Raw genomic sequence first — 18,230 nt, forward strand, 5'->3', positions numbered from 1 at the left:
CAGACGGCCCCATCACGGAGCTGGTGTTTGGGCGGGCCGACAGGGAGGCCTTGACGTAAGAGCAGTGGCAGTGATGCGAGGCCCGAGGACAGGCAGCGGCGAGGTGAGGGACGGTGAGGCAAGGCGAGGGGCGGCAAGGCGAGGCTCAGGCAGGCAGGCTACTCGGCCCGGGCTAGGGGAAGTGAACATCGCGTCGTTCCTTCGGCCAGTGATAGGATCGCCCACAGCCACGACACGCTGGGAGGGCCAGGAGCTACTGTGTACACACGCAGACCCCACTGCACACACAGGCAGCTGCCGACACTCTTTTTGGCGCATGGCTGTAGCTCCGCCCCCCGCTGCTTCTCTTGTGCTCAGCCCAAAGCAGGCCAGATCACCGTGGAGAATCCCGAGGTAAGTATAAGGCTCACTTTTCCTTCAAGAAAGTCGGCGGACCTCTCGGAGGTGCACCGTCCTATGGGTCAGTCGAAACTTGGCCTCCTAGTTTCCATGGAACATTCTGTCCTCTCTTGTTCTTCCAAAGCTGTAAATCCCTGTCCCACACATTGTCTCTCCTGCTGTGCTGAAATCCAAATCAACACACAATTCTAAACATTTCTCCTCCACTCAGAGTTTTCACCACCAATTCTGACTGGGTTCAGAAATACACTCACTGGTACACTTCCTTCTCCTATAGGAGTGGACTCTAGCTGGGTTCACTTGTACACTCACTGGTTCCCCTCCAATGTGTGTGGTGATTCTGGTTATTCTCAGTACTACACTCACTGGTTCCCGTCCCTCTGCTCCCCTAAAGGTACTGACTCTGGCTGGGTTCAGTTCTACACTCACTGGTTCCCCTCCCCTGAAGGTGCTGACTCTGGCTGGGTTCAGTTCTACACTCACTGGTTCCCCTCCCTCTCCTCCCCTGAAGGTACTGACTCTGGCTGTGTTCAGTTCTACACTCACTGGTTCCCCTCCCCTGAAGGTACTGACTCTGGCTGGGTTCAGTTCTACACTCACTGGTTCCCCTCCCCTGAAGGTATTGACTCTGGCTGGGTTCAGTTCTACACTCACTGGTTCCCCTCCCTCTCCTCCCATGAAGGTGCTGACTCTGGCTGGGTTCAGTTCTACATTCACCAGTTTCTCTCCAATATATGTCCCATGTGCCCGATCTCCATGTGTGAACCTCGACAGTGAGTGTCGACAGGCTATTCCACTGTCCTCACCTGAGGCCTCACACATGCATTTCCCAGCAGGATCACTGGACCCTCCTCACAATGGCTCAGTTTCTAAACAATAAGGTGATAAGTGGTTATGGGGAGCGGGCAGGGAACAGAAGAACATAAGAAATAGGAGCAGGAGTAGGCTATAGCGCTGCTCGAGCCTGCTCCGCCATTCAAAAAGATCATGCCTGATCTGATCATGGACTCAGCTCCACTTACCGGCCTGCTCCCCATAATCTCTTATCGTTTAAGAAACTGTCGATTTCTGTCTTAATTTTATTCAATGTCCCAGCTTCCACAGCTCTCTGAGGCAGCAAATTCCACAGATTTACAACCGTTTGATAGAAGAAATTTCTCCTCATCTCTGTTTTAAATGGGCGGCCCCATATTCGAAGATTATGCCCTCTAGTTCTAGTCTCACCTATCAGTAGAAACATCCTCTCTGCATCCACCTTGTCAAAACCCCTCATAATCTTATACATTTCGATAAGATTACCTCTCATTCTTCTGAATTCCAATGATTAGAGGCCCAACCTACTCAACCTCATAGGTCAACCCCCTCATCCCTGGAATCAACCTAGTGAACCTTCTCTGAACTGCCTCCAAAGCAAGTATATCCTTTCGTAAATATGGAAACCAAAACTGCACGCAGTAGTCCAGCTGTGGCCTCACCAATACCTTATATAGCTGTAGCAAGACTTCCCTGCTTGTATACTCCATCCCCTTTGCAATAAAAGCCAAGATACCATTGGCGTTCCTGATCACTTGGTGTACCTGCATACTATTCTTTTGTGTTTCATGCAGAAGTACCTCCAGGTCCCGCTGTACTGCAGCACTTCGCAATCTTTCTCCATTTAAATAATAACTTGTTCTTTGATTTTTTTTTCTGCTAAAGTACATGACCTCACACTTTCCAACATTATACTCCATCTGACAAATTTTTCCCCACTCACTTAGCCTGTTTATGTCCTTTTGCAGATTTTTTGTGTGCTCACACATTGCTTTTCCTCCCATCTTTGTATCGTCAGCAAACCTGGCTACGTTACACTCAGTCCCTTCTTCCACGTCGTTAATATAGATTGTAAATAGTTGGGGTCCCAGCACTGATCCCTGCGGCACCCCACGAGTTACGAGTTGCCAACCCGAGAATGAACCATTTATCCCGACTCTCTGTTTTCTGTCAGTTAGCCAATCCTCAATCCATGCTAATATATTGCCCCCAACCTCCTCAACATTTCCTCATTAGTCCATCCCCTCATCTCCAGAATCAACCTCGTAAACCTTCTCTGAACTGCCTCCCCTCTCCACCGCTGAAGATGCTGAATCTATCTGGTTTCAGTTATGCACTCACTGGTTCCCCTGCCCTGAAGGTGCTAACTCTGGCTGGGATCCATTTTGCACTCACTGGTACCCCTCCCTCCCATCTGCCACTCCCCTTAGGGTGCTGACTCTTGCTGGGTTCAGATATAGACTCTCTGGTTCCCCTCTCATTCCCTGAAGGTGTAGAATCTGGCTGCGATCAGTTCGCCAATCACTCATTTCCCTCCCACCCATCTCTCTCCTCCCCTGAAGGTACTGACTCTGGCTGGGTTCAGTTCTACACTCACTGGTTCCTCTCCCCTGAAGGTACTGACTCTGGCTGGGTTCAGTTCTACACTCACTGGTTCCCCTCCCCTGAAGGTACTGACTCTGGCTGGGTTCAATTCCACACTCACTGGTTCCTCTCCCCTGAAGGTACTGACTCTGGCTGGGTTCAGTTCTACACTCACTGGTTCCCTTCCCCTGAAAGTACTGACTATGGCTGGGTTCAGTTCTGCACTCACTGGTTCCCCTCCCCTGAAGGTGCTGACTCTGGCTGGGTTCAGTTCTACACTCACTGGTTCCCCTCTCCTCCCCTGAAGATGCTGACTCTGTCTGGTTTCAGTTCTGCACTCACTGGGTAACATACGATATAGGAGCAGCAGTAAGCCATGCGGCCCCTCGAACCTGCTCCGCCATTTAATACCATCATGGCTGATCCGATCATGGACTCAGGTCCGCTTCCCTGCCCACTCCCCATAACCCCTTATTGTTTAAGAAAGTGTTTATTTCTGTCTGAAATTTATACAATGTCCCAGCTTCCACACCTCTCAGAGGCAGTGAATTCCACACATCCACAACCCTCAGAAGAAATTTCTCCTCATCTCAGTTTTAAATGGAGGCCCCTTATTCTAAGATTATGCCCTCTAGTTCTAGTCTCCCCCATCAGTGAAACATCCTCTCTGCATCCACCTTGTCACGCCCCCTCATAATCTTATATGTTTCGATAAGATCACTTTTCTATCTTCTGAATTCCAATGAGTGTAGGCCCAACATATTCAACCTTTCCTCAGAAGTCAAACCCCTCATCTCCAGAATCAACTTTGTGAACCTTCTCTGAACTGTCTCCAATGCAAGTATATCCTTTCGTAAATATGGAAACCAAAACTGCACGCAATATTCCAAGTGTGTCCTCACCAATACCCTGTACAACTGTAGCATGACTTCCCAGCTTTTATACTCCATCCCCTTTGTAATAATGGCCAAGATTCCATTGGCCTTCCTGATCACTTGCTGTACCTGCATACTGATCTTTTGTGTTTCATGCATAAGTACCCCCAGGTCCCGCTGTACAGTAGCACTTGGCAATCTTTCTCCATTTTAAATAATAACTTGATATGTGATTGTTTTTTCTGCTAAAGTGCATGACCTCACACTTTCCAACATTATACTCCATCTGCCAAGTTTTTGCCAACTCACTTAGCCTGTCAATGTGGTTTTGCATATTTTGTGTGTCCTCCTCACACATTGCATTTCCTCCCATCTTTGTATCATCAGCAAATGTGGCTACACTACACTCGGTCCCTTCTTCCAAGTCGTTAATATAGATTGTAAAAAGTTGGGGTCCCAGCACTGATCCCTGCGGAAGCCCGCTAGTTACTGATTGCCAAACTGAGAATGAACCATTTATCCCGACTCAATATTTCCTTATAAGTCAACCCTCTCATCTCCGGAATCAACCTCCTCTCAACTGCCTCTCCTTTCCTCCCCTGAAGTTGCTGAATCTATCTGGTTTCAGTTCTGCACTCACTGGTTCCCCTCCCCTGATGGTGCTGACTCTGGCTGGGTTCAGTTCTACACTCACTGGATCCCCTCCCCTGAAGGTTCGGACTCTGGGTGGGTTCAGTTCCACACTCACTGGTTCCCCTCCCCTGAAGGTACTGACTCTGGCTGGGTTCAGTTCTACACTCACTGGTTCCCCTCCCCTGAAGGTGCTGACTCTGGCTGGGTCCAGTTGTATACTCACTGGTTCCCCTCCCTCCCATCTGCCCCGTCCCTGAAGGCACTAACTCCGGCTGTTTTCAATTCCACACTCACTGTTTCCCCTCCCTCCCCTCTCCAGCAGGCAGAGTTTAGGGAGCTCGGAGAGAGATTAAAAAGCAGGACCTCAAAAGTTAGTAATCTCCGAATTCCTCCCGATGTCACGAGCTAGTGACTACAGAAACAGGAGGATAGAGCAGATGAATGGCTGGCTGGAGAAATAGTGCAGGCGGGAGGGCTTTACTTTCCTGAGGCACTGGGACCGCTTCTGGGGGAGGTGGGACATGGACAAACCAGATGGGTTGCACCTCAACAGAGCCGGTACCAATATCCTCACGGTGGGGTGTGCTCGTGCTTTTGGGGAGGGGTTAAACTAGCTTGGCAGGGGGATGGGAACCTGAAAATAGATTCAGTAGGGAGGGGAGTAAAGCTGGAATTAGAAAGCAAAAATAAAGAAAGTGAGTTTGAAGGAGAGAGGAAACAAGCAGGAAAAACGTGTAAGAAAACACTTTGTCTCAATGCACATAGCATTTGAAACAAAATAGATGAGTTGACGGCACAAATAGATACAAATGGGTATGATCTGATAGCCATTACAGAGGCGTGGTTGCAAGGTGACCAGGTCTGGGAATTAAATATTTAGCGGTACTGGACAGTCCGGAAGGACAGAAAGAAAGGAAAAGGACGTGGAGTAGCTCTATTGATAAAGGATGGAATCACTGCAATAGTAAGAAACGATATTGGCTCAAATGATCAGGATGTTGAAACGGTTTGGGTGGAGATAAGGAACAATAAGTGGAAAAAGTCACTGGTGGATGTCGACTATAGGCCCCCTAACAACAGCTACTCTGTTGGTCAGCGCATAAACCAGGAAATAGTGGGGGCTTGTAAAAAGGGAACAGCAATAATCATGGGTGATTTTAACCTCCATATTGAATGGACAAATCAAATTGGTCAGGGTAGCCTTGAGGAGGAGTTCATAGAGTGCATAAGGGACGGGTTCCTTCAGCAGTATGTAACGGAACCAACCAGGGGGCAGGCCATCTTAGATCTGGTCCTGTGTAATGAGACAAGATTACTAAACAATCTCCTAATAAAGGATCTCTTGGAATGAGTGATCATAGCATGATCTGAATTTGAAATTTAGATGGTGGGTGAGAAAGTTGGATCTCTAACCAGCGTACTAATCTTAAATAAAGGAGACTATGCAGGTATGAGGGCAGAGTTGGGAAAGTGGACTGGGAAAATAGATTTAAGTGTAGGACGGTTGATGAACAGTGGTGTACATTTAAGGAGATATTGATTGCACAACTCTCAAGAAAAATATATTTCAGTGAGGAGGAAAGGGTGTAAAAGAAAAGATAGCCATCCGTGGCTAACTCAAGAAATAAAGGACGGTATCCAATTAAAAACAAGGGCATACAAAGTGGCCAAAACTCGTGGGAGGACAGAAGACTGGGAAGCTTTTAAAAGCCAGCAAAGAATGACTAAAAAAATGATTAAGAAAGGGAAGATAGACTATGAAAGTAAACTAGCACAAAATATAAAAACAGATAGCAAGAGTTTCTATAGGTATATAAAAAGGAAAAGAGTGGCTAAAGTAAATGTTGGTCCCTGAGAGGACGAGATCGGGGAATTAGTAATGGGGAACATGGAGATGGCAGAAACACTGAACAAATATATTCTATCAGTCTTTACGGCCGAGGACACTAACAATATCCCAACAGTGGACAGTCAAGGGGCTACAGGGGGGAGGAACTTAACACGATCACTAAGAAGGTGGTACTCAGTAAGATAACGGGATTAAAGGCGGATAAATCCCCTGGAGCTGATGGCTTGCATCCTAGGGTCTTAAGAGAAGTCGCAGCAGGGACAGTGGATGCATTGGTTGTAATTTACCAAAATTCCCTGGATTCTGGGAGGTCCCAGTGATTGGAAAACTGCAAATGTAATGTCCTTATTTAAAAAAGGAGGCAGAAAAAAAGCAGGAAACTATAGACCAGTTAGCCTAACATCTGTGGTTGGGAAAATGTTGGAGTCCATCATTAAAGAAGCAGTAGCAGGATATTTGGAAAAGCAAAATTTGGTCAGGCAGAGTCAGCATGGATTTATGAAGGGGAAGGCATGTTTGACAAATTTGCTGGAATTCTTTGACGATGTAACAAACAGGGTGGATAAAGGGGAACAAGTGAGTGTGGTGTATTTGGACTTCCAGAAGACATTTGACAAGGTGCCACGTAAAAGTTCACAGGGTTGGGGGTAATATATCAGCAAGGATAGAGGATTGGCTAACTAACAGAAAACAGAGAGTCGGATAAATGGTTCATTCTCTGGTTGGCAACCAGTAACTAGTGGGTTGATGCAGGGATCAGTGCTGGGACCCCAACTATTTACATTCTATATTCAAGAACTTGGAAGAAGGGAGTGAATGTAATGTTGCCGAGTTTGCTGACGATACAAAGGATGGGAGGAAAAGCAATATGTGAGTACACATAAAATCTGCAAAAGGACATAGACAGGCTAAGTGAATGGGAAAACATTTGGCAGATGGAGTATAATATTAGAAAGTGTGAGGTCATGCACTTTGGCAGAAAAAAAATCAAAGAGCAAGTTATTATTTAAATGGAGAAAGATTACAAAGTGCTGCAGTACAGCGGGACCTGGAGGCACTTGTGCATGAAACACAAAAGGATGGTATGCAGGTACAGCAAGTGATCAGGAAAGCGAATAGAATCTTGGCCTTCCTGATCCATGTTTCTGAAAAGATATACTTGCTTTGGAGGCAGTTCAGAGAAGGTTTCGGGGATGAGGGGGATGACTTATGAGGAAAGGTTGAGTAGTTTGGGCCTCTACCCATTGGAATTCAGAAGAATGAGAGGTGATCTTATCGAAACGTATAAGATTATGAGGCGGGGGGACAAGGTGGATGCAGAGAGAATGTTTCCACTGATGGGGGAGACTCGAACTAGAGGGCATAATCTTAGAATAAGGGGCCACCCATTTAAAATTGAGATGAGGATAAATGTCTTCTCTCAAAGGGTTGTAAATCTGTGGAATTTGCTGCCTCAGAGAGCTGTGGAAGTTGGGTCATAGAAACATAGAAAATAGTTGCAGGAGTGGGCCATTCGGTGTTTTTGTGACTGGAAGGCTATTTCCAGTGGGGTTCTGCAGGGCTCAGTGCTGGGTCCCTTGTTTTTTCTGGTATATATCAATGAATTGGACTTCAATGTTGGGGGTATGATTAAGACGTTTGCAGGTGAAACTAAAATAGGCTGTGTGGTTGAGAATTAAGAACAAAACTGCACACTGCAGGAAACTATAAATGTACTTTTCAGGCGGGCAGTAAAGTGGCAAATGGAATTTAATCCAGATAAGTGTGAGGTAATGCATTTGGGGAGGTCTAACAAGGCAAGGGATTACACATTAAATGCTACAGCACTGAAAATTGTTTAGGAACAAAGGGACCTTGAAGTGTAGGTCCACAGATCCCTGAAAGTGGCAGGCCAGGTCGATAAGGTGGTTAAGAAGGCACATGGAATATTTGCCTTTATTAGTCGAGGCATGGAATACAAGAGCTCGAGGTTATGCTTGAAATGGTTAGGCCGCAGTTGGAATACTGTGTGCAGTTCTGGTCATCACATTACAGGAAAGATGTGATTGTACTGGAAAGGGTACAGAGGAGATTTACAAGAATGTTGCCTGGACTGGAGAATTTTGGCGATGAAGAAAGATTGGAGATGCAGAGTCCATTTTCTTTGGATCAGAGGACACTGAGGGGAGACCTGATGAAAGTATTAAATTATAAGGGGCTTGGATGGAGTGGATAGAAAGGACCTGTTTCCTGTGGCAGAGTGGTCAATAACAAGGAGGCACAGATTTAAAGTAATTGGTTCAGAGGAGATACGAATGGAAATTTCTTCACCCAGAGGTTTGTGGGGGTCTGGAACTCACTGCCTGAAAGGCTGGTAGAGGCAGAAACACTCAGCACATTTGAAAAATACTTGGATGTGCACTTCAACTGTCATCACCGACAGGGCTACGGACCGAGAGCTGGAGAGTGGGATTATGCTGGATAGCTGTTTGTTGGCCGGCACGGACACAGTGGGCTGAAATGGTCTCCTGCCATGCTGTAAATTTCGATGATTTTATGATTTATGACCTAGATGAAGGGACCGAGTGTAATGTATCCAAATTTGCTGATGATACAAAACTAGGTGGGACAGTAAGCTGTGAGAACACAAGAGTCTGCAAGATATACATAGATAGATTATGTGAGTGGGCAGTAAGGTGGCAGATGGAGTATAATGTAGGGAAATGTGAGGTTATTCACTTTGGTAGGAAAAACAGAATATCTTTTAAATTATGAGAAACTTTTAAACTTTGGTGTTTAGAGAGATTTGGGGTGCCCTTGTGCAAGACACACAGAAAGTGAGCGTGCAGGTATGCAAGCAATAAGGAAGGCAAATGGTTTGTCCTTTATTGCAAGGGGTTAGAATATAAGAGTAAGGAGGTCTTGCTACAATTGTACAGGGCCTTGGTGAGACCACACCTGGAGTACTGGGCACAGTTTTGGTCTCCTTATCGAAGGACGGAACCACTGGCCTTGGACACTGTGCAACAAAGGTTCACAAGATTGATTCCTGGGCTGTCTTATGATGAGATAGTGTGTAGAATGGGCCTATACACTCTCAAGTTTAGAATAATGAGAGGTGATCTCATTGAAACATACAAGGTTCTTAAGGGGACTGACAGGTTAGATGCTGAGTGGTTGATTCCCTTGGCTGGACTGTCTCGAACTAGGGGGCACAGTCTCAGGATAAGTGGTAGGCCATTTAAGACAGAATTGAGGAGGATTTTCTTCATTCAGAGGGTTGTGAATCTTTGGCATTCTCTCCCCCAGAGGGCTGTGGATGCTCAGTCTATTCAAGGTTGAGATTGATAGATTTTTGTATATTAAGCGAATCAAGGGATATGGAGATCAGGCGGGAAAGTGGAGTTGAGGGCGATGATCAGCCATGATCTCATTGAATTGCGGTGCAGGCTCGAGGGACCTTATGGCCTCCTCCTGCCCCTATTTCTTATGTTGATATCCAGGGGGCTCTAGATTTATTAGTCCCACCCTTTTTCTTGAAGGTAACATACTTCCTCTGAACCCTCATTATCTCCTCATTGAATGCCTCCCACTGCTCTGGGACTGATTTAACTTCAACATAAGAACATAAGATTTCAGAGCAGGAGTATGCCATTCGGCCCCTCGAGCCTGCTCTGCCATTCAATGAGATCATGGCTGATCTTCTACCTCAACTCCACTTTCCTGCACTATTCCATATCCCTTGATTCCCTAAATTTACAAAAATCTATCGATCTCTGTCTTAAATATGCTCAAAGGCAGAGCCTCCACAGCCCTCTGGGGTAGAGAATTGCAAAGATTAATGAGTAAATAAGTTTCTGCTCTTCTCAGTCCTAAATGGCCAACCCCTTATTTTGAGACTGTGACCCCTGGTTCTAGACTCCTCAGCCAGAAACATCCTCCCTGCATCTATCCTGTCACGCCTTGTAAGAATTTTGTATGTTTCAATGAGATCATCTCTCATTCTTCTAAACTCTAGAGAATATGTGCCTAGGTCTACTCAATCTCTCCTCATAGGACAATCCTCCCACCACAGGAATTCAGTTTGGTGAACCTTCGTTGCCATCCTCAATGGCAAGTACATCCTTCCTTTGGTAAGCAGCCAAAACTGTACACAATACTCCAGCTGCAGTCTCACCAGGGCCCTATATAATTGCAGTAAGACATCTTTACTCCTGCACTCAAATCCTCTTGTAATAAAGGCCAACATACCATTTGCTTTCTTCGTTGCTTGCTGTACCTCCATATTAACTTTCAGTGATTCGTGTACAAGGACACACAAGGTCCCTCTGAATACCAAAGTTTCCCAATCTCTCACCATTTCAAATAGCTGTTTCCAGTCCACTTTGGCTAAATCACATATTCAGCTTCGTAAAATTGGCTTTTCCCCAATTGAGAACTTTTATTCCTGGTCTATCTTTGTCCTTTTCCATAACTACCCTAAATCTAACTGAATTACGATCACAAGCACCAATGCTCTCCCACTGATACCCCTTCCACCTGCCCAGCTTCAGTCCCTAATACTAAGTCCAGAACTTCCCCCTCTCTTGTTGGGCTTGCTACGTACTGGCTAAAAAGTTCTGCTGGTTGCTGACCCCTCTGTGAAGGGAAATAGGTCCTTCCTCTCCACTATATCTGGGCCCCTCATAATTTTATACACCTCATTAAAGTCTCCCCTCAGCCTCCTTTGTTCCAAAGAAAACAAACTATTAAGAGGGTTGGTGGGCTGGAGGAGGTTACAGAGATAGCGAAGGGTGAGACCCTGGAGAGAGTTGAACAAGAGAATGCGTATTTTAAAGGCTGATGCCACCAGCCATCTCGCCCAGCACAGAATGTAACTCACTACCAACAGGAAGGATGTTACTTTAACTACTACGAATGCATAATGCGGGGAAATCAATCTCTGTCCCTTTAACTAACAGTGTCATGGAAAGAGGGAAATGAATTACCTTTAAACACCTGATTATCTTGGCACTGAAGTGTCAGAAACTCACAATAGGAACTCCAGGAAAACAAAGTACTGAGCAATGTTACATTGTTTTGTTAACAAAATAAATCTCGATTTAATTTTTAAAAGATAAATTGTTCAACAGGGGTTCACACAGACTCACCTGACAGGCCGACTCAGGATCCACCCCTCAAGCACCGCGATTGGTTGCAGAAAACGCTGCTCCCTGGGCCCAACGGCCCCTGACCTCTCTTCCTGTTGGTTCCCAGGGCAATCAATCACCACTCGCCAACATTACACTGCAAGAACAAGTTGAGGGGCTTGGAGGAAGAAATAAAGCAAGACCGTGAACCTGTGAAGAAATAAAATTGGAGAAGCATGATGAAATAAACAAGGATAGACAATATAAACTGAAGGGTACAATCCGAAAGGGGGTGCATGAACAGTGAGACCTGCGGGTACATGTGCACAAATTACTGAAGGTGCAGGACAGGTTGAGAAAGCAGTTAAAAAAGCTTACAGGTTGCTGGGCAAGAAACTTATGATGAACCTTTGTAAAACACTGGTTCGGTCTCAACTGGAGCATTGTGTCCAATTCTGGGCACCGCACATTAGGATGTGAAGGCCTCAGAAAGGGTGCAGAAAAAATTGACAAGAATGATTCATGAGATGAGGGACTTCGGTTACGTGGATTGACTGGAGACGCTGGGGTTGTTCTCCTTGGAGCAGAGAAGGTTGAGAGGAGAATTGATAGAAGTGTTCAAAATCATTAGGGGTCCGGACAGAGTAGATAGAGAGCTACTATTCTCATTGGCAGAAAGGTGGAGAATCAGAGGAATTGAGGTGAATGGCAAAAGAACCAAAGGTGACATCAGAAAATCTATTTTATGCAGCGAGCGGTTAGAATCCGGAAAGCACGGCCTGAAAGGGTGGTGGAGGAAGACTCAATCACAGCTTTCAAAAAAAAAAGTTGGATAAGTATCTGAAAGAAAACATTTGCAGGGCTGGGGGAAGGGCGGGGCAGTGGGACTAGCTGGGAGCAGGCAAGGGCTCGACGGGCCGAATGGCCTTCCGTGCTGTAACCATTCTCTGATTGTGTGAGCAGAACCACTCTGTTCCCTGACTCAATCTAAAGCCTTCCTGATTGTGAGCACCTCTGTTAAACCTGCCCTGCACCTTCACTGCTCCAAGGAGAACCACCCCAGATGCTGCAGTCATCATCTTATTGAATGGCAGCAGGCTCGAGGGGCCAAAGGGCCGACTCATCTCCTATTTCTGATGTTCTCATGTGTTCATGTCACTGGTCCCCATCCTGCACCTGCTCCCTGCAGTAAGATGGCCGCCGCGTATGCTCCCTGCCCTGCAGCGGGACAATGGAAAGTATTGTGACGTCGAGGAAGCCCCGCCCGTGTTGCTCCCTGCTCCCCGTGGCGGGCGGACCCGTGCTGCCCAAAGATGGCGGCCAAACTCCCGGCAACCCCCGACAGTAACCAAGGCCCGTCCCCGCCCGAAGGTGCCCCACCCGCCGACTCGGCGGCAAATCTCACCGCCCGCGCGTGTCCGTGAGTCTGTGAGTCCTCAGGGAGGCTGGGCGCACTGCCCGGGCTGATCATCCATCCTCCGCGGGGGGGCAAAACGTCGTCTGTCCGCAGCTAATCTCCCACAATAGGCTGTCCCCACGTCTGCGCACAACTCCGCCTCGCCTCACCTGGGCCCCGAGCTCAAAGGCTGCGAGCGGAGCCCACCAACAAACCCCCCAACCGCCCGCAATCAGTGGCGGGGGGCGGGGCCGCGGCACCAATCAATCACTGGTCCCTGAAGATGCTGACTCTGGCTGGGTTCAGTTCTACACTCACGGGTTTCCCTCCCCTGAAGGTGCTGACTCTGGCTGGGTTCAGTTGTACACTCACTGGTTCCCCTCCCCTGAAGGTACTGACTCTGGCTGGGTTCAGTTCTACACTCACTAGTTCCCCTCCCCTGAAGGTACTGACTCTGGCTGTGTTCAGTTCTGCACTCACTGGTTCCCCTCCCCTGAAGGTACTGACTCTGGCTGGGTTCAGTTGTACACTCACTGGTTCCCCTCCCCTGAAGGTACTGACTCTGGCTGGGTTCAGTTCTGCACTCACTGGTTCCCCTACCCTGAAGGTACTGACTCTGGCTGGGTTCAGTTGTACACTCACTGGTTCCCCTCCCCTGAAGGTGCTGACTCTGGCTGGGTTCAGTTCTGCACTCACTGGTTCCCCTCCCCTGAAGGTTCTGACTCTGGCTGTGTTCAGTTCTGCACTCACTGGTTCCCCTCCCCTGAAGGTACTGACTCTGGCTGGGTTCAGTTGTACACTCACTGGTTCCCCTCCCCTGAAGGTACTGACTCTGGCTGGGTTCAGTTGTACACTCACTGGTTCCCCTCCCCTGAAGGTACTGACTCTGGCTGGGTTCAGTTCTACACTCACTGGTTCCCCTCCCCTGAAGGTAATGACTCTGGCTGGGTTCAGTTCCTGACACTGGCATCATTCACTTTGTTCCTGCACCAAGATGGCTGCGCATGCGCTCTGCTACTCACTGAATCAAGATGGCGGAGCGCTGAACCTGCCTTCCTGCACGAAGATGGCCGCCGTTAGCCGAGGCCTGTGACCGGGAGAAAGCCCCGAAGCTGCAACCGCCGATATTCCGGTTATTATTCCGGGCATGCGGCGGGCACCGGTTCTTTATGAAGCCTCCACGACTCCCTGCTGGTCGATTATTCCCCTCCGCCCCGCCGAAATGAACAATTCTCAGGAACCTCTGAAAAAGATGTCTCCTCCGCCATTACACGCACTGCGCATGCTCTCAACACAGCCTGGGCCCGCGCCTGCGCACTGAGCTCCTGTAGTCTGGGTGCGTCACAGTCTCCCCCGCGGGGCATGCTGGGTGCATAGGGCCATGAGAAACAGGAGCAGGAGTGGGCTCGTTACGACACGGTTATATACAGAGTAAAGCTGCCTCTCTACTGTCCTAAAGAATCCCAGGGCAGGGACAGCACGGGTTAGTTACAATTTAAAGCTTGCTGTACGCTGACTCATCAAACACTCCCAGGGCAGGTACAGCACATGTTAAATACATAGCAAGGATCCATCTGCACTGTCCCACCAGGTATTCCCAGGGTATGCACAGCACAGGTTAGATACAGAATAAAGCTCCCTCTGCACTGTCCCAAAGAACAATCCCAGGGCAGGTACAGCACAACTATTTTGTTGTTGACCTGTAAATCAAATGCATCCTGATTAAAGGAGGGAGGGAAACTATAACCGACAAAATAAACCAATTAAACTTTGGACGGTAAACTTAAATCAAATTAAAATTTGGTTGCTGGAGCTGATGATGCACTCCAGTCCCTCCGGTGCCGACCTCTTACAGAAGGCTGCAAGCGCACTGGTGGCAGGTACAGCACGGGTTAGATACAGAGTAAAGCTCCCTCTACACTGTCCCATCAAACACTGCCAGGATATGTACAGCACATGTTAGATACAGAGTAAAGCTCCATCAACAGTGACGCATCAAACACTCCCAGGTCAGGTACAGCACCAGTTAGATACGGAGTAAATCTCCCTCTACACTGTCCCATTAAACACTCCCAGTGCAGGTACAGCATGGGTTAGATACAGAGTGAAGCTCCATCTACACTGTCCGATCAAACACTCCCAGGGCAAGTACAGCATAATTTAGATGCAGGGTAAACGTCTCTCTAAACAGCCAATCCAAAAATGCACAGGACAGGCACAACACAGGTTAGGTACACATCATCATCATCACAGGCAGTCCGTCCAAATCGAAGAAGACTTGCTTATACTCTAAAGGTGAGTTCTTACGTGACTAAACAATCCAGTACGGGAATTACAGTCTCTGTCACAGGTGGGACAGCCAGTCGTTGAATGACAGGGTGGGTGAGACTGGTTTGCCGCATGCTCCTACGCTTGGTTTCTGCATGCTCTCAGTGATGAGACACGAGCTGCTCAGAGCCCTCCCGGATTCACTTCCTCAACTTAGGACGGACGTTTGTCAGGGACTCCCATGTATCAGGGGGTTGTTGAATTTTATCAAGGAGTCTTTGAGGGTGTCGTTGAAAGGTTTCCTCTGCCTACTGTAGGCTCGCTTGCCATGTAGGAGTTCCGAGTAGAGCCTTGCTTTGGGAATCTTGTGTCAGGCATGTGAACCATGTGTCGAGCCAGGGTATCCCTGGAGATTGAGCATGCAGTGTCCACCGGTAGACTCGTGGCCTTCCATGAGAGGTGAGCACCAGAGAGACTGGAGTGCATCATTCCAGAGGGAACAGAATTGTAATTTTAATTCATTTGATTTGATTTGACAAAAGTTACCTTTATGTTGAATTGTTAATTTGTGTTTTTGTTTCCCCTCAAAAAAACAAGGGGGCACTTTAATGAAAGTTTCTGGAGTGTGACCCCCCTCCACTCTTTAATCAGGGGGAACCTGATTATTGTTCTACTTAAAATAGTTGTGAACAATGTGGCCCACCCAATGCAGCTGGTCGAGTGTGGTCAGTGCTTCGATGATGGGGATGTTAGCCTGATCGAGGAAACACCAGGACTGGTTTGATGAGAATGACCAGGAGATGCAAGAGCTAATTAATCACAAGCACAGGGTATTTCTGAACCTAAAACAACAACCCAACTCGGGAGCAGCAAATCAGCATTACAGACGGCTTAAGGCCGAGGTTCAAGAAAAAAACCTGTGACCTAAAGCATAGATGGTGGGTGGAGAAATTAAAGGAGGCTCAGCAGCTGGCCGACAGCCGTGATGTGCGAGGATTCTTCATCGCAGTCAAGGCCACCTATGGCCCAAGCACCCAAGGCACCACTCCACTGCTGGCCAAGAATGAGGAAACACTCATCAAGGTCACTGAGGCCGTCAGGACTCGCTGGAAGGAGCACTTCGAAGATGTCCTGAACCAAGACTCTGCCTCTGATTCGAGTGTCCTCGACTCCATCCAGCAGCATGCTACCCGCCAACATCTCAGCAAAACCTCAGCCCTGCATGAGATAGAAAAGGCCATCCGCCAGCTCAAGAACAACAAGGCAATGGGAGCAGATGGAATCCCCACTGAGGCACTAAAGTATGGTGGAGAGGCAATATTGGCGTGAATGCGTGACCTCATCTCTCTCATCTGGAAGGAGGAGAGCAGGCCTGGAGATCTCAGAGATGCAGTAATCGTGACCATCTTTAACAAAGGAGACAAGTCCGACTGTGGCAATTACAGATAAGTCTCCCTGTTACCAGCCACTGGGAAAGTCATCGCTAGAATCCTCCTCAACCGTCTTCCCCTGTGGCTGAGGAACTCCTCCTGGAGTCACAATGTGAATTTCGTCCTCTACGGAGTACAACGGACATGGAGTAGATACAGATTAAAGCTCCCTCTACACTGTCCCATCAGACATTCCCAGGGCAAGTACAACATGGGTTATGTTATGTATGCAACCTGATGAAACCAACAATCTACCGCCATCAGAGGGCATATCTGTTGGAGTCCCAAGGGATCCCAGCATCGCTTGGGAGCATTGTATATAAGCAGGCCCCCCATGCTGTACGTGCACTCTGGAGTTAGAAAAAAAGAGACCAAGATCACACATCCTCATGTCTACAGTACTCAATCACATTACTTTATTCTGGACATAACAATTGGCGACGAGATAATGAAACATCATGCAAAAATGCAGAGAACTGTTGGTATCCTGGAGAAATTCTCAGAAGGGGACGATTGGGATGTCTTCATGCAGCGACTCGACTAATACTTCATGACCAACTGGCAGGGAATGTGAATGCTGCCAAACAAAGGGTGATCCTCCTCACTCTCTGCGGGGCAACAACCTATGGCCTCATGAAGAATTTTCTTGCTCCAGTGAAACCAACAACCAAATCGCATGACGAACTGTGTACGCTGGTCCAGGAGCACCTAAATCCGAAGGAGAGCATTCTGATGGCAAGGTATCGATTTTACACATGTCAACGGTCTGAAGACCAGGAAGTGGCGAGCTACGTCGGCGAAATAAGGCATCTTGCAGGACATTGCGAATTTGATGGATGCCTGGAGTAAATGCTAAGAGATTTTTTTGTGTTTGGCATTGGCCATGAGGATATCCTTCGCAATCTATTGACTGTTGAAACACTGCACCTAAGCAAAGCCATAATGATAGCCGAGGCATTTATGTCCACCAGCGATAACACCAAACAAATTTCGCAGCAATCAGATGTTTCGGCAAGTACTGTACACAAAGTAACATCGTTTTCAGGCAGGAATGCATATGGCAGAATGTACACGCCTGCAGCTGCATGATCTCAGATGACTCAGAGTCTGCCATCAAGCATTAATGCGAGGCAGTTAACAGCTTGTTGGCATTGCGGAGGTGATCATCGAGCCCATCAATGCAGCTTCAAACACTATGCGTGCAAAGGCTGTGGAACAATGGGACACCTCCAGCGAATGTGCAGATGAGCTGCAAACACTGCAAAGCACCACATTGCAGTGGAAGACCGATCCATGGTGGATCAAACTGAACTAGAGACTCAACCCGAGGAGGCAGATGTGTATGGGGTACACACCTTCACCACGAAATGTCCACCGATCATGTTAAATGTTGAACTGAACGGAATTCTGTATCCATAGAATTGGACATGGGTGCGAGTCAGTCCATCATGAGAAAACGGCCTTCGACAGGCCCAAGCTGAGCCCCATTCACACCAAGCTGAAAACGTGCACGAAAGAGCTGATCCCTATAATTGACAGCACAGCATATTAAAAGTCTCTTATGATGGAACAGTACACGAACTACCACTAAGGATCGTGTCAGGAGATGGCCCCACACTGTTCGGCAGAAGCTGGCTGAGAAAATTACGCTGGAACTGGGATGACATCCGAGCGCTTTCATCCATCGATGACGCCTCATGTGCCCAGGTTCTGAGCAAGTTTCCATCATTGTTTGAGCCAGGGATCGGAAGTTTCTTGAGGGCGAAGGTGCAGATCCATTTGATTCCCGGTACATGACCCATCCATCACAAGGCACGGGCAGTGACATATATGATGCGAGAGAAAGTGGAGATCGAGTTAGACAGGCTGCAATGA

The 18,230-nt window shown here is 47.7% G+C and overlaps 1 protein-coding gene across 1 annotated transcript in view; it reads left to right on the forward strand.

Moving 5' to 3' along the window:
- The first annotated feature begins 316 nt into the window (after positions 1-316).
- Positions 317-18,230, forward strand: part of LOC139235670 (probable G-protein coupled receptor 139) — a 91,211-nt gene continuing 73,297 nt past the window's right edge. The window contains exons 1-2 of the mRNA XM_070866711.1: positions 317-393; positions 15,861-16,084. Of these exons, the coding sequence (XP_070722812.1) occupies positions 317-393; positions 15,861-16,084 (301 nt within the window). The remainder of the gene's footprint in view (positions 394-15,860; positions 16,085-18,230) is intronic.

Source organism: Pristiophorus japonicus, chromosome 23 (genome assembly GCF_044704955.1).
Source record: "Pristiophorus japonicus isolate sPriJap1 chromosome 23, sPriJap1.hap1, whole genome shotgun sequence".
NCBI lineage: Eukaryota > Metazoa > Chordata > Chondrichthyes > Pristiophoridae > Pristiophorus > Pristiophorus japonicus.